At 43.4% G+C, this 13,328-nt stretch overlaps 1 protein-coding gene across 1 annotated transcript in view; it reads right to left on the minus strand.

Annotated features, from left to right (window-relative positions):
* Positions 1-13,075, minus strand: part of nfatc1 (nuclear factor of activated T cells 1) — a 292,641-nt gene extending 279,566 nt beyond the window's left edge. Inside the window, exon 1 of the mRNA XM_080193896.1 lies at positions 12,804-13,075. Coding sequence (XP_080050022.1) covers positions 12,804-12,822 — 19 coding nt within the window. The 5' untranslated portion in view covers positions 12,823-13,075. The remainder of the gene's footprint in view (positions 1-12,803) is intronic.
* Positions 13,076-13,328: the final 253 nt, after the last annotated feature.

A 13,328-nucleotide genomic window follows, 5' to 3' on the forward strand; every position in this document is an offset into this window, starting at 1 on the left:
CCAGTGACTGATTCCAATCTGAAAATTAACATAGGTCAGACAGATGCCTCGCTTTGCAGCTCAGGATAACTACCACACAGAGAAAATAAACTTTCTTGTGTTCCAAAATCTGTTAAAAGTTCATCTCCACCTGAAACATTAACTCTCTTCTCTCCCACCCCACTCCCCTGGACTCAGCCGAACCTTGCTGAGTATTTCCAGTACTTTGTGGTTTTATTTCAAATTTCCAACATCCCGCACTATTTTGCATTTTTTTTGTATTTCATGCGTTCGAGGTAGCCTCACAACGCCAGAAACGCGGATTCGATCTTGGCTTTGAGTCACTGTCTGTACAGAGTCTGCACTTTCTCCCCATATGTGCGTGGGATTCCTCCGGGTGCTCCAGTTTCCTCCCACAGTCCAAAAGACATGCTGGTTAAGTGGATTGGCCATGCTAAATTCTCCCTCAGTGTACCCGGAGTAGGGCAAATAGAGGATTTTCACGTAGCTTCATTGCAGCGTTAATGTAAGCCTACTTGTGACAATAATAAATAAATTTAAACTTTATTTTTTTCTTTGAAGCCATGTTAATAATTATAAGGGGTATTTCAATCTTTAACCACAGGCACACATAATCCATTCATAATTCAGTTGTGTGTGTTGAATCATAGAATCCCTACAGTGCAGAAGGAGGCCATTCAGCCCATTGAGTCTGCACTGACCACAATCCCACCCAACCCCTATCCACATAACCCCACATATTTACCCTGCTAATCTCCCTGACACTAAAGGGGCAATTTAGCATGGCCAATCAGCCTAACCCACACATCCTTGGAGTGTGGGAGGAAACTGGAGCACCAACAGGAAACCCATGCAGGCACAGGAAGATCATGCAAACTGACCTGAGGTTGGAATTAAATCAAGGTCCCTGGCACTGTGATATGGCAATAAATGTTTGCATTTTCCTCCATATTACAGAATCATAGAATCTCTACAATGTAGAAGAAGGCCATTCAGTCCATTGAGCCTGAAATCACTGTCTGATAACAATCCCACCGAGGCCCTATCACTGTAACACCATGGCCTGAATTCTCCAGCCACTCATGCCCCACTGCTGTTGCCACCAGAGAGGACGGGGAATTTGGCACTCAGCCAAATCTCCATTCGCTGTAGCAAGACAGGAGAATCCCGCTGTCATGAACAGCTGGAGAATCCAGCCACACGTACTTAACCTCACTAATCCCCCTAACCTGCACATCTTGGAGCAGTTTAGCATGGCCAACCAACCTAACCCGCACATCATTAGGCCAAATATCCTTCAATCCTCCCATGTGTTCCTTTCCCTGCAACAAATTAACAAAAATCCATCCAATCACTTATTTTGTTTTATGCTGATAACATTTTTCAGCTGTTTCTGGGATGTGGGCAATTGGAACAAGACCAGATTTATTGCCCATCCCTAATAGTTTTGAGACAGAGGCAGTAGCTTTCTCGAACTGCTCTTGTCCTTGTGAAGAATGTTCTCTCACAAGAGTGTTGTGAGGAAATCCCACTATATTGACTCAGCCAAATATTATGCAACCCAAATGCACAAATCCAATCAGTGAAGACTTGGGCAGGAGCTTGCATGTGAGGTATTCCCAAGAGACATTACTGCTTGTCCTTCTTGGCAGTAGAACTTGCAGAGTTTTTTTATTCTTTCATGTAGGCATCACTGGCTGGACCAGCATTTGTTGCCCAGCCTTAATTGCCCATTTCAGAATCAATCACATTTCTGAGGGTCTGGAGTCACATGTAGGCTATATTGGGTAAAAAAAACAGCAGATTTCCTTCCCCAAAGGGCATTAGCGGTTTCTTAGTCATCATTAGACTTTTAACTCCAGATTTTTATTAAATTTAAATTTCACCATCTGCCCTGGTGGGATTCAAACCCAGTTTCCCAGAGTACTACCCCGGATTTCTGGCATACTAGTAGGGAAGTGTTGTTGCAGTAACCTTGGTGACTCACATAAGAACATAACAACTAGGAACATGAATAGGCAATGCAACCCTTCGAGCCTGCTCTGCCATTCAATGAGATTATGGCTGATCTTATTATGGCCTCAGCTCCACTTTCCTGCCCATTCTACATAACCCTTCAACCCATAACTAATTAAAATCTGTCTATCTCCTTAAATTTATTCAATGTCCTGGCATCCACTTCACTCTGAGGTAGTGAATTCCTCTGATGGAAGTAATTTCTCCTCATTTCTGTTCAAAATTGGCACAGTGGTTAGTACTGCTGCCTCACAGCACCAGGGACCGGAGTTCAATTCCAACCTTATGTCACTGTCTATGTGGAGTTTGTACCTTCTCCCCGTGCCTGCATGGGTTTCCTGCAGGCACTCCGGTTTCCTCCCACACTCAAAGATTAGGTGGATTGGTCATACTAAATTACCCCTTAGTGTCAGGGGCAGCAGCGTAAATATGTGGGGATAGGGCTTGGGTGGGATTGTTGTCGGTGCAGGCTAGATAGGCCAAATAACACTAGGGATTATATGATTCTACAGTCTATTTAAACTCCAAGTTTAGAGGCGGGGAAGAACCTGTAACAATGCTTTTCACTGTATACTAATACATGTGACAATGATAAATCAAATCTAATCAAATCAAAATCAAAAAGTTTAGTGGCAGTAGATTTTCACCAAGGTTAACTTACATGATATAAATCAGAAGTAAAGAGAATGTAATTTTTCCTTCTCCAGGAATTCTCACTCTGCTTCATGTTGAGTTGCACTCTGACACCAGATTGGGGATACCATTATACTATAACTGCAATGTTTATGTGAATCAAAACCATTTCACATTGATACAGTGGACATAAAGGTTAATATTTCATCCTTACAAAAGAAAATACTAAAACATGAGGCCAACACTCACTCTTGGGGATTCTACTAGCAACTGGTTTTCAGCTTGTACCTCAGTCAAGTGACCATTCTTTATGTTTTTTAATCATTCATGGGATATTGTTTCTTGATTTTCAGAAGGCGTTTGATAAGGTGCCTCACAAGAGGTTATTACAGAAGGTCAGAGGGCATGGAGTTGGGGGTAGGGTGTTAGCATGGATAGGGGATTGGCTGTCAAATAGGAGGCAGAGAGTGGGGGTTAATGGGTGCTATTTGGATTGGCGGTTGGTGACTAGTGGAGTGCCACCAGGGGTTGGTGCTGGGGCCTCAGCTATTTACCATTTATTTAGATGATCTGGAGGAGAGAACCGAGTGTATGGTGTTGAAATTTGCTGATGACACCAAGATTGGTGGAACGGCAAATTGTGCGGAGGGTGTGGAGAGTCTGCAGAAGGACCTAGATAGGCTGAGCAAATGGGCCAGGAACTGGCAAATGGAATTTAATGTTGGCAAATGTGAAGTTGTCCACTTTGGTAGGAATAATGGTAGGAAGGACTATTACTTACATGGCGAAAAACTGCAGCATGCGACGGTGCAGAGGGACCTCGGGGTCCTTGTGCACGAGTTGCAAAAACCCAGCCTGCAGGTGCAGCAGGTGGTCAGGAAGGCAAATGGGATGCTGGCCTTCATAGCAAGGGGGATTGAATATAGAAGTAGGGAGGTCTTGCTGCAGCAGTATAGGGCATTGGTGAGGCTGCAGCTGGAGTACTGTGTGCAGTTTTGGTCACCGCACATACGCAAGGATATTTTGGCCTTGGAGGGAGTGCAGAGGAGGTTTACTAGGCTGATACCGGAGTTGAGGGGGTTGAGCTATGAGGAGAGGCTGAATAAACTAGGCTTGTACTCGTTAGAGTTTAGAAGAATGAGACATATAAGATGATGAATGGGATGGATAGGATAGAGGTGGAGAGGCTCTTCTCGCTCAGAAAGGACAGTAGGACTAGAGGGCACAGCCTCAAGATAAAGGGGGGGTGGTTTAGAATGGAGGAGGAACTTCTTCACTCAAAGGGTGGTGAATCTCTGGAATTCTCTGCCCGTTGAAGTGGTGGAGGCTGCCTCGCTAAATATATTTAAGACACGGGTTGATAGATTTTTGATAGGCAAGGGGATTAAGGGTTATGGGGAGAGGGTGGGAATGTGGAACTGAGACACGACAGATCAGCCATGATCTTATTGAATGGCAGGGCAGGCTCGAGGGGCTAGATGGCCTACTCCTGCTCCTATTTCTTATGTTCTTATGTGGGCGTAGCTGACTGGGCCAGCATTTATTGCCTATCCCTGAGGGCATTTAAGAGTCATCCACGTTGCTGTGGATCTGGAGTCACATATAGGCCAGACCAGGTAAGGATGGCAGATTTCCTTCCCCAATGGACCTTAGTAAACCAGACGAGGTTTTGTGACAATTGACAATGGTTTCATTAAAAGTAGATTTTTAATTCCAGATTTTTTTTTACTGAATTCAAATTTCACTATCTGCCGCAGTGGGATTCGAACTTGGGTTACCAGAGCATTAGCCTGGGTCTCTGGATTACTAATCCAGCGACATGGGAGCCTAAACAATGTGAGTTGGCATTATAGTCAGTGATTAAGACAAGGCCTAATTCAGCTCATGTGCAACGTCCAACATACATAGTCTTCCAGCAGCATGTAACTAGATTTTGATTAGGAGTGAAAATCTGCCTGATATTCTGCTCATTGTTTCAAGGTATAATGGTCAGTTGTAGTTTCCTATCATTCCCTAGTATAAGCCATGAATTGAACCTGGGTATGTCAGACTTAGATAGCTATAGTTTTATGTTTTGTTTGGGAATGAGGGAGCAGCAGAGAATTTCCAGCACTGACAATATTTAGTGTTTGCACGGGGCTAGCACACGAATATGTCTGTTTCTGTTCATGTTGCTTTTCAGTAATCTAATCGGTTACCGATACACATGAATATCCTGATTGTCCTGGGTTTGATGGATAGGGCTCTGGATCAAGGCTAGTAAAGGAAAAGCAGTTACTGATAGGGATTCATTACGTTCTGCTGCTGTTTCTTGATTGTAAGCGATGATGAGAGCCGTGGCAGGGGGAACCCAGTGCCACAAAGGACCTGAAGTGAAAGGTGTGAGGCATGACGTTGTCAGTCAGTCATGATGTTTGTAGCATGAACACTTTGAGTCTGTGTATTTTCCTGCTTTCATATCTGACTTGATCCTAAATGAAAACAAACACTTAAGTGTCTCATTTGGCATTTCCTATTACACAAGAAAGAACAAAGTTACCATCTTACTCCATGAATATTGACTCTGTTTTCCAAAAGTGTCATCATGTAGGTGTGATGGCTTAGTATAATTCCCACTGTTTTTCTGTTCAACGTTTGTTTTATTGGAATTGATGAAAATTTAACCATAGACTACATTAAGGGTGGCATGGTGGCTCAGTGGTTAACACTGCTGCCTCACAGTGGATGTGCCAGCGTTGGACTGGGGTAAACACAGTAAAGAGTCTGACAACACCAGGTTTTAGTCCAACCGATTTATTTGATAGTAAACTCACAAGCTTTCGAGGGGACTCCCTCTTCGTCAGGTGAATGGTCCATTCACCTGACGAAGAGGGAGTCCCCTCGAAAGCTTGTGAGTTTACTATCAAATAAAATCGGTTGGACTAAAACCTGGTGTTGTCAGACTTTTCACAGTGCTTAGGACATGGGTTCGATTCCTGGCTTGGGTCAGTGTGTGTGTGGAACTTGCACATTCTCTCTATGTCTGCATGGGTTTCCTCTGGGTGCTCCGGTTCCCTCCACACTCCAAAGATGTGCAGGTTAGGTGCATTGGCCCTGCTAACTTGCCCTTTAGTGTTAGGGGGATTAGCAGGGTAAACGTGCGGCGTTGCGGGTATAAGGCCTGGATGAGATTGTTGTCAGTGCAGCCTCGATGGACCGGGTGGCCTCTTTCTGCACTTTAGGGATCCTCTGATAAGATTCAATGAAAACTGTATTCACCACTGGCCAGAAGTTGAGTACATATTTCACACTGTTTTGGTGCAGTCTCTTTCTCTAAAGATGATGTTTAATTGGCGTATGTAACTAACTGCCAAACAACATATAACTCACACAGAAAGATTACATTTAAATTAATTTACAGGATAGGGTTCCAGAAAAAAGTAGAAGTAAAGTTTATTTATTAATCACAAGTAAGGCTTACATTAAAGAAATTACTTTCTTTAGAAAGTGAAGAAATTAAGTTTCTGTAAAATTCCCCTCGTCACCACACTCGGTGCCTATTCAGGTCAGTGCATCTAACCAGCACGTCTTTTAGACTGTGGGAGGAAATCGGAGCACCTGAGGAAACCCACACAGACACGGGGAGAATGTGCAAATTCTACGCAGACAGTCACTCAAGGCTGGAATCGAACCTGGGTCCTTGGCACTATGAGGCAGCAGTGCTAACCATTGTGCCACTATGCTGCTCCAAAGCAAAAAAAGCAAAGCAATCATTGAGGACAGCTTAGCTTTGTATCTGTAACTTTTCAAACTGGTTTGTACTTTTATCTGATTTCACAAAACCCACAAACAACCATCTGTTGGCATTACTTTTAAACATGTATCACGTTGCTATTGCGTATTAAAAATAGAGCTCCCACCTACTTTCCTGCTTAATTCTCCCAACACATACACCATTTTCCATCAAATTGCTCCACTCTCTGGTTGCATCAAGAGAAATCTACTAGCTGTAAATTTTTCAGGGTTCCGACATCCATCTATCTTAGCTTGAATGATGTAGACAGAGAATCCTGCTGGTACACATCTGCTTATCACTGTTGCTGGTGTGATCAGCCTTTTATCACAAGGAGTCCATGATCTGGTTTATGCCATCTGTTGGCTGAGGCAGACAACCTTGATAAAGATGTGGGTGTGATCCAAGGGGATTTCCTTAGCCTACGAGTTAAAGCTGATGCATACAGAGCCCCACAGAGATTTTAAAACAGGTTCATTTCAAAGAAAAAAAATGAGCCATTACATTTTTAGACATCTGAAGCTTGTCTGTCTGGGGCTTGTCAAAGGCAATAGGTTATCTTCTAACTAAATGCTTTACTACTGAAATACGACTTATAATGTCCTTCACCACTTGTTGGTAAACCAATATAATGCTGAACTCAGCATCATGTAATCACAATCCATGTAAGTTGATAGGTCAAGCTAAATTGACCTTTAGGGCAGGATTTTCCAGCCACACTCACCCCAAAACCGGAAAATTCCCACCCAAGATCATTGAACCTTTGCATGGTCCTCCCCCGCCCACCCGTTATGATTCCCATTGCGGGTGGGAGGGGAAAATTCCCTCCTTAGTGTCAGGGGGTTAGCAGAGTAAATATTGCGGGGTTAAGGGGATAGGGTCTGCGTGGGATTGTTGTCGGTGCAGACTCAATGGGCCGAATGGTCTCCTTCTGCATTGTAGGGGTTCTATGATTCACTGTAAAGGTTGGAAAGGTGGTTCTTTTAATACACAGAATGTAAATGTAGAGTAGCTAGAGGATATTTCACCCACTCACTTGTGTGTCATATATGCTTATTTTTAAGTGGTTTCTATACTGAGAAAAAGATGGTGATTGAGAAAAATAATTTCAGCTATAGAAAATGAGAAGTTGCATCAGAGCCTTGGGGACAGCCTCCTTATTTTCATAAAAATGTAATTTCAACCGAGCTTTCAGTCTGTTTTGCAAAAATGTCAACTTTGTAGACAAAACAATTCTGGAGTGCAAAAGGGTATTTTTTGATATGCAGCAACAATTTGCTTGGCATTAAGTTTCTCCTAAATCTTGCGGTGTCTTCATGTGTATGAGGCATAATATTAATTTTACTTCTTGGCTCCTAATTTGTTTAAACCGTATTTTCTGAAAATCATGCCGCGAACTGAAAGAAAAATTTACAGCTAATAGATTTCTCTTGATGCGACCAGAGAGTGGAGCAATTTGATGGAAAATGGTGTATGTGTTGGGAGAATTAAGCAGGAAAGTAGATGGGAGCTCTGTTTTTAAATACGCAGTAGCGACGTGATACATGTTTAAAAGTAATGCCAACAGATGGTTGTTTGTGGGTTTTGTGAAATCAGATAAAAGTACAAACCAGTTTGAAAAGTTACAGATACAAAGCTAAGCTGTCCTCAATGACTGCTTTCCTTTTTTTGCTTTGGGGTGACATGGTGGCACAGTGGTTAGCACTGCTGCCCTATAGTGCCAGGGAACCAGGTTCGATTCTGGCCTTGGGTGACAGTCTGAGTGGAGTCTGCACATTCTCCCTGTGTCTGTGTGGGTTTCGTCCAGGTGCTCTGATTTCCTCCCACAGTCTAAAAGACGTGCTGGTTAGATGCACTGACCTGAATAGGCGCCGAGAGTGGTGACGAGGGGAATTTTACAGAAACTTAATTTCTTCACTTTCTAAAGAAAGTAATTTCTTTAATGTAAGCCTTACTTGTGATTAATAAATAAACTCTACTTCTACTTTTTTCTGGAACCCTATCCTGTAAATTAATTTAAATGTAATCTTTCTGTGGGAGTTATACACTGTTTGGCAGTTAGTTACATATGCCAATTAAACATCATCTTTAGAGAAAGAGACTGCACCAAAACGGTGTGAAAAACGTACTCAACTTCTGGCCAGTGCTGAATACAGGTTTCATTGAATCTTATCAGAGGATCCCTACAGTGTAAAATGGGAAGGTCAAAAAAAAGCCAAATATTTCTTGCCCTAAGTAGGTGTAGAGAAGACATGCAGAAGAACTTTTCTTTTACACAGAAGATGGTGGGTGTCTGGAATTTGCTGCTTGAGTTGGTGATGGAGACAGAGACCCTAAATTCTTTCAAAATTTGCTGGATCTGCATCTTAAGTCCTATAAGATACAGGAGTTTGGGCCGGATCCAGGAAGGTGGGATTAGAAAGGGCACTTTGGTGTCCTTGGGTTGGCATGGACAAGATGGGCTGAATGGCCTCTTTTGCTGCTGTAACTTTCCTATGGTACTATACAGGACCTATAGCCCTGTGGCTTACAGCACTTAAGATGCAGATCCAAGTACCTTTTCAAAGAGTTTAGGGTCTCTGCTGTAACGTTCCTATGGTCCTGTGGTTCTAAGATGTTCTCTCCTTTGTTTCTTGAGAAATGTTTCCCTTCATTACGCTTCCTATCAGCAACATCGAAATCAGAAATTTAGGGCACAGACCTAGTCTTTTTCACCTTTTTGTGTTTGATGCGGAGACAATAGTGAGGGAGGAGGCGGGTGCATGGATTGGGATGAGGTTCAGGAAGCAGAAATTAACTATAATGAACGCAGACAGTTACTAAAATCTGTTGCAACTTCTCTACAAGATGCCGTACAACTAGGAGATTTTCACAGTAATTTCATTGGCGTGTTAACGAAAGCCTACTGGTGATACTAATAAACTTGAAAAACTTTAAAAGATTTGCAGTAGCAGTTGGGTGTGTAACCAGATGACACATTTAAAATAACTGGTTAAAAAAAAAAGTCCTGGAGAAATTTGGATTTTTTTTTCTAATGCAGCAGGTTGCTATGATCAGGAAAGCTTTACTTGAATGCATGGTTTAATAGTTACTTTTGAAAGGAACCGGAGAAGGAGAAGTTTGCAAGGTGATAGACAAAGAGCAGTGAGTGTCAGATTAATTGGATCACGCAGAGGGTAGCATGCCCATCTCTGGACCAGAAGACCAGTCTAGAGTCCCACTTAGGACTTCAAGGCCATGGAAGATGTGTTTATAATGTGGCCAAACAGGTTGATTATCTGTCTGTAAATCCTGCCTGATGGGAGGCAGTCAGAGTGGGAGAGAATCCTGGTCAGCCACGTTGCAGAAGCCAACAGCAAACCACAGCCAGACATTGCCAAAGATAATCATGGATCAATCCAGTGGAAGTATATGATTGCTGAATTCCTCTTGGAAGTTAAAACAGAAGTTGAAACTTCTGTACGAAAACTTAATACTTCCAAGTAACGACATGGTCAGTAAGGCTGTGTCGCTCACAGAATCAGCAATGTGAGAAACTTCTATTTGAGTATTTTCTGGGCTGATTGTGATGATGGGACCAGCACCGTCATTAAAATTCCTGGTGTTGACATGGTGGTCTGTGTTAAACATGAGCATTCCTCACCAATAATCATCTTGTGGAAGATCAAGGCACATTCCTTAATGTTGTGGGTCATGAATTGTGACACAGAGTTCCCACTCAACAATATTGGCACTTTCACCTCTGAGTAAGTGGTTTGTGGGTTCAAGTACCACTTCAGAGCACAAAACCTAGGCTCTTGCTGTGCTGCAGGAATGCCGCATTATTGGTGGTTCTGTCTTTCAGAAGAGGTGTTAAATTGAGACCCTGCCCACCAGCCCAGTCAAAGATCCCATCTTACATTTTATTTTAAATGAGCAAGTAAGTTTCCCACTGTATCCTGGCCAATATTTATCACTCATACCCAACATCACTTTAAAGAAATCTTATTATTGACACATTGCTGTTTGTGGGAGCTTGCTGTGTAGGTAAAACCATAAGATAGCTGAGCGGAATTAGGCCATTGGGTCCATTGAGTCTGCTCTGTCATCCAATCATGGCTGATACGATTCTCATCCCCATTCTCCTGCCTCCTCCCTGTAACTCTTGATCCCCTTATTGATCAAGAACCTATCTACCTCTTTCTTAAAGACGCTCAATGACCTGGCCTCCACAGCCCTCTGTGGCAATCAGTTCCACAGATTCACTACCTTCTGGCTGAAGAAATTCCTCCTCATCTCAGTTTTAAAGGGGTGTCCCTTCACTCCGAGGTGGTGCCCTTGAGCTCTAGTCTCTCCCACTAGTGGAAGCATCCCCGCCACGTCCACTCTGTCTAGACCTCTCAGTATTCACACTGACTACCGCGTGTCCTAGACCACAACAGTAACTACATTTCAAAATTACTTCATTGGCTTTAAACCACGTTGGGACGTCCTTAGGTTGTGAAAGGCGCTATTTAACTGTAAGTTTTTTTTCATTTTAGATGCCCACATCTTAACATGTACACTTGGACGAGACACACCTAATAGGCAATAACTATCAATTAGTCTGTTATTAGTAAATTGCGTGCGCGCAAGGAATGAGCTGAGTTGCAGGCATTTGAGAAGCTTTATTTTGTGGGTATTTTCACGAATGTAACAGGAAATCATTTTTACAAAAGTAAATGCCAGTTTTGTTTTTGAAGATATTAAAGAGGAGTGCTGCCCTCGAGACTCCTTTCTGAAATATTCACACTTCAATGCTGAAGCGAAGGAAAACAAGATCAGTAGGCTGCACCAATTCTATATACAGTGACGTGTCAAAATCACACATCTGCTGTCTTTATATGCAAGGAGTCCTTTGTCGTGAAGACATATAAAAATGTCACCAAGCTGGGATAACGCATCATTTATCCTTGCAAAATTTGTTGATGTATAAATAATTGTGCGTTGTCACTTTTTTGGATGAACCCACATCTCGAATTGCCTAGATCACTGAGATTCAGCCAGGTCTGAACTGTGTTTGCCTTTGCAAAGGGGACCACTAGTGGTTGATGCTGAGATGTGCCCTTTCATATCCACATGGTTCATTCAGATCCCGCCCCTTCAACCCGTTTTTTTGTTTACTGAATCTCAGAACGATGACTCGCGCTTACTACTGCAGGCATCCCCCAACGTCTCCCCACCCTTGACAAACACACACACAGATAATAGAGAGAAGATGGGGAAAGGGAAGAATTACATTTTCCCTTCTCCCCAGCTCCTCACTTGAACTTGCATGCCAGTTCACTTGTCTCTGCCTTGACCTAGGCTACTGGTTAAACAATAAGAAAAATTGGGCTTAAAGTGGGCAACGGGACTGATCGGGTGACTCTTGAGGGGCTAGCACGGATCAGGATGGGCCGAACGGCCCTCCTCTGTGCTGTGCATCATCCTACGAAAAAAAACGGAAAGTAACATCGAAAACAAAAGCCGGTTCACTCCTGGGGCTTAAAGAGTCAATTGAGTCCAGTAAAAGGTGACCCACTCTTTGATTTGATATTTCTTGTTTTACATATGAGAGTTGGGACATTCCCCCCTCACCCCCGCCCCAAAATGGAAATCTGGTCATCTTAAATCCAGCTGACAGCCCATTAATCACATGAGACGCGTGTAACATCTTGAATACATGCCAAGCGGTTTGAATTAGAATGTGTACTTTGGCAGAGCTTGCCACTGCCCAGACTATTGAATTAGACCATTCAGATCGTTTTTTCCCCTCTTTCCTCCTCCCGACCATTTCTGGCAAGAGTGAGAAAAAAATAGTTTTATCTCTCCGCCCCCCCCCCCAACCCTCCCCAGACTCCTCAAATTACTGCTGCTGTTTAAACTGGAGCTGGGCAATCAGTGCAAAATCATGGGTGTGATATATACAATATTCAACCGGATTGCAAACTTCCATATGACAAGTCAATCCCCAGCTCAATGCTCCTGACAGCGGTGGGAGACACTCGGGGTAACCTCACTGGGTGCAGACAGGACACACTCGGCCAGTAACCAGACTTTACACAGGTCTGCCCATGTAGCCAGTGGGAAAGGCTAAGGGGGACACCCTCTAACATCTACACCTCCCCCCCAACAGCCCCAGCAAATTTGCTGCCAACCTTCCAACTCTCCATCAATAATTGCCATCTCTCACCCTTACATTTTACCCCACCCCACCCAAGACAAACTGTTTTCTTAAACGTTATTCACTCTTATAGATGGGATAACGCACCCGAGTGAATCCCCAAACCTTCACGTCACACACACAAAATGAAAGAGAAACGCGTGTCACTGTATTAAAGAAAGTAATTTCTCAACCAAGTTCAATAGAAAAATCAGTTACCTTCCTCTGCAGACTTCATGCTGCCTTGGGCTTGGGTCGATGCGGAATACCCCCAACACACACAGGCAAACCAAACTTTTTTTTCTTTTTTTTCCTGCCTTTCGCTTATTTCCAGTAATTAATTCCGCAGTTGGACACTGCCCTGAGAGAGATTGACAAAGTGTTCAGTCAGTCGCATTCTGAAGCAATTCGTCTCTCCTGCTCTCTCTCTCTCTGCTTCCAATGGTGATTGTTGCCACTGTTGGATAGAGCCAGTGATTTCCACCAACCAACCCTCCCACTACACCGCAGCTGGAATGTGAGCTGTGAGGCTGCTGCTGCTGCAGTGATGGGCAGGAGTTTCCCCAGGCAGGAGCTAAGCTCTGCTGATGTGCAATGTGTATGTGTGAGTGATGGAGAGCCGCCAGCAGCTGACAGTGTGTCAGACGCACTCCTACACACACACAGAGCCACACACAAAACCCCACTCTCACACAGAGGTACACAAAATCCCACTCACACAGACAGACACACACAAAATCCCAC

The sequence above is a fragment of the Carcharhinus amblyrhynchos genome, chromosome 8, assembly GCF_965287045.1.
Source record: "Carcharhinus amblyrhynchos chromosome 8, sCarAmb.v2.hapA, whole genome shotgun sequence".
Lineage (NCBI taxonomy): Eukaryota > Metazoa > Chordata > Chondrichthyes > Carcharhiniformes > Carcharhinidae > Carcharhinus > Carcharhinus amblyrhynchos.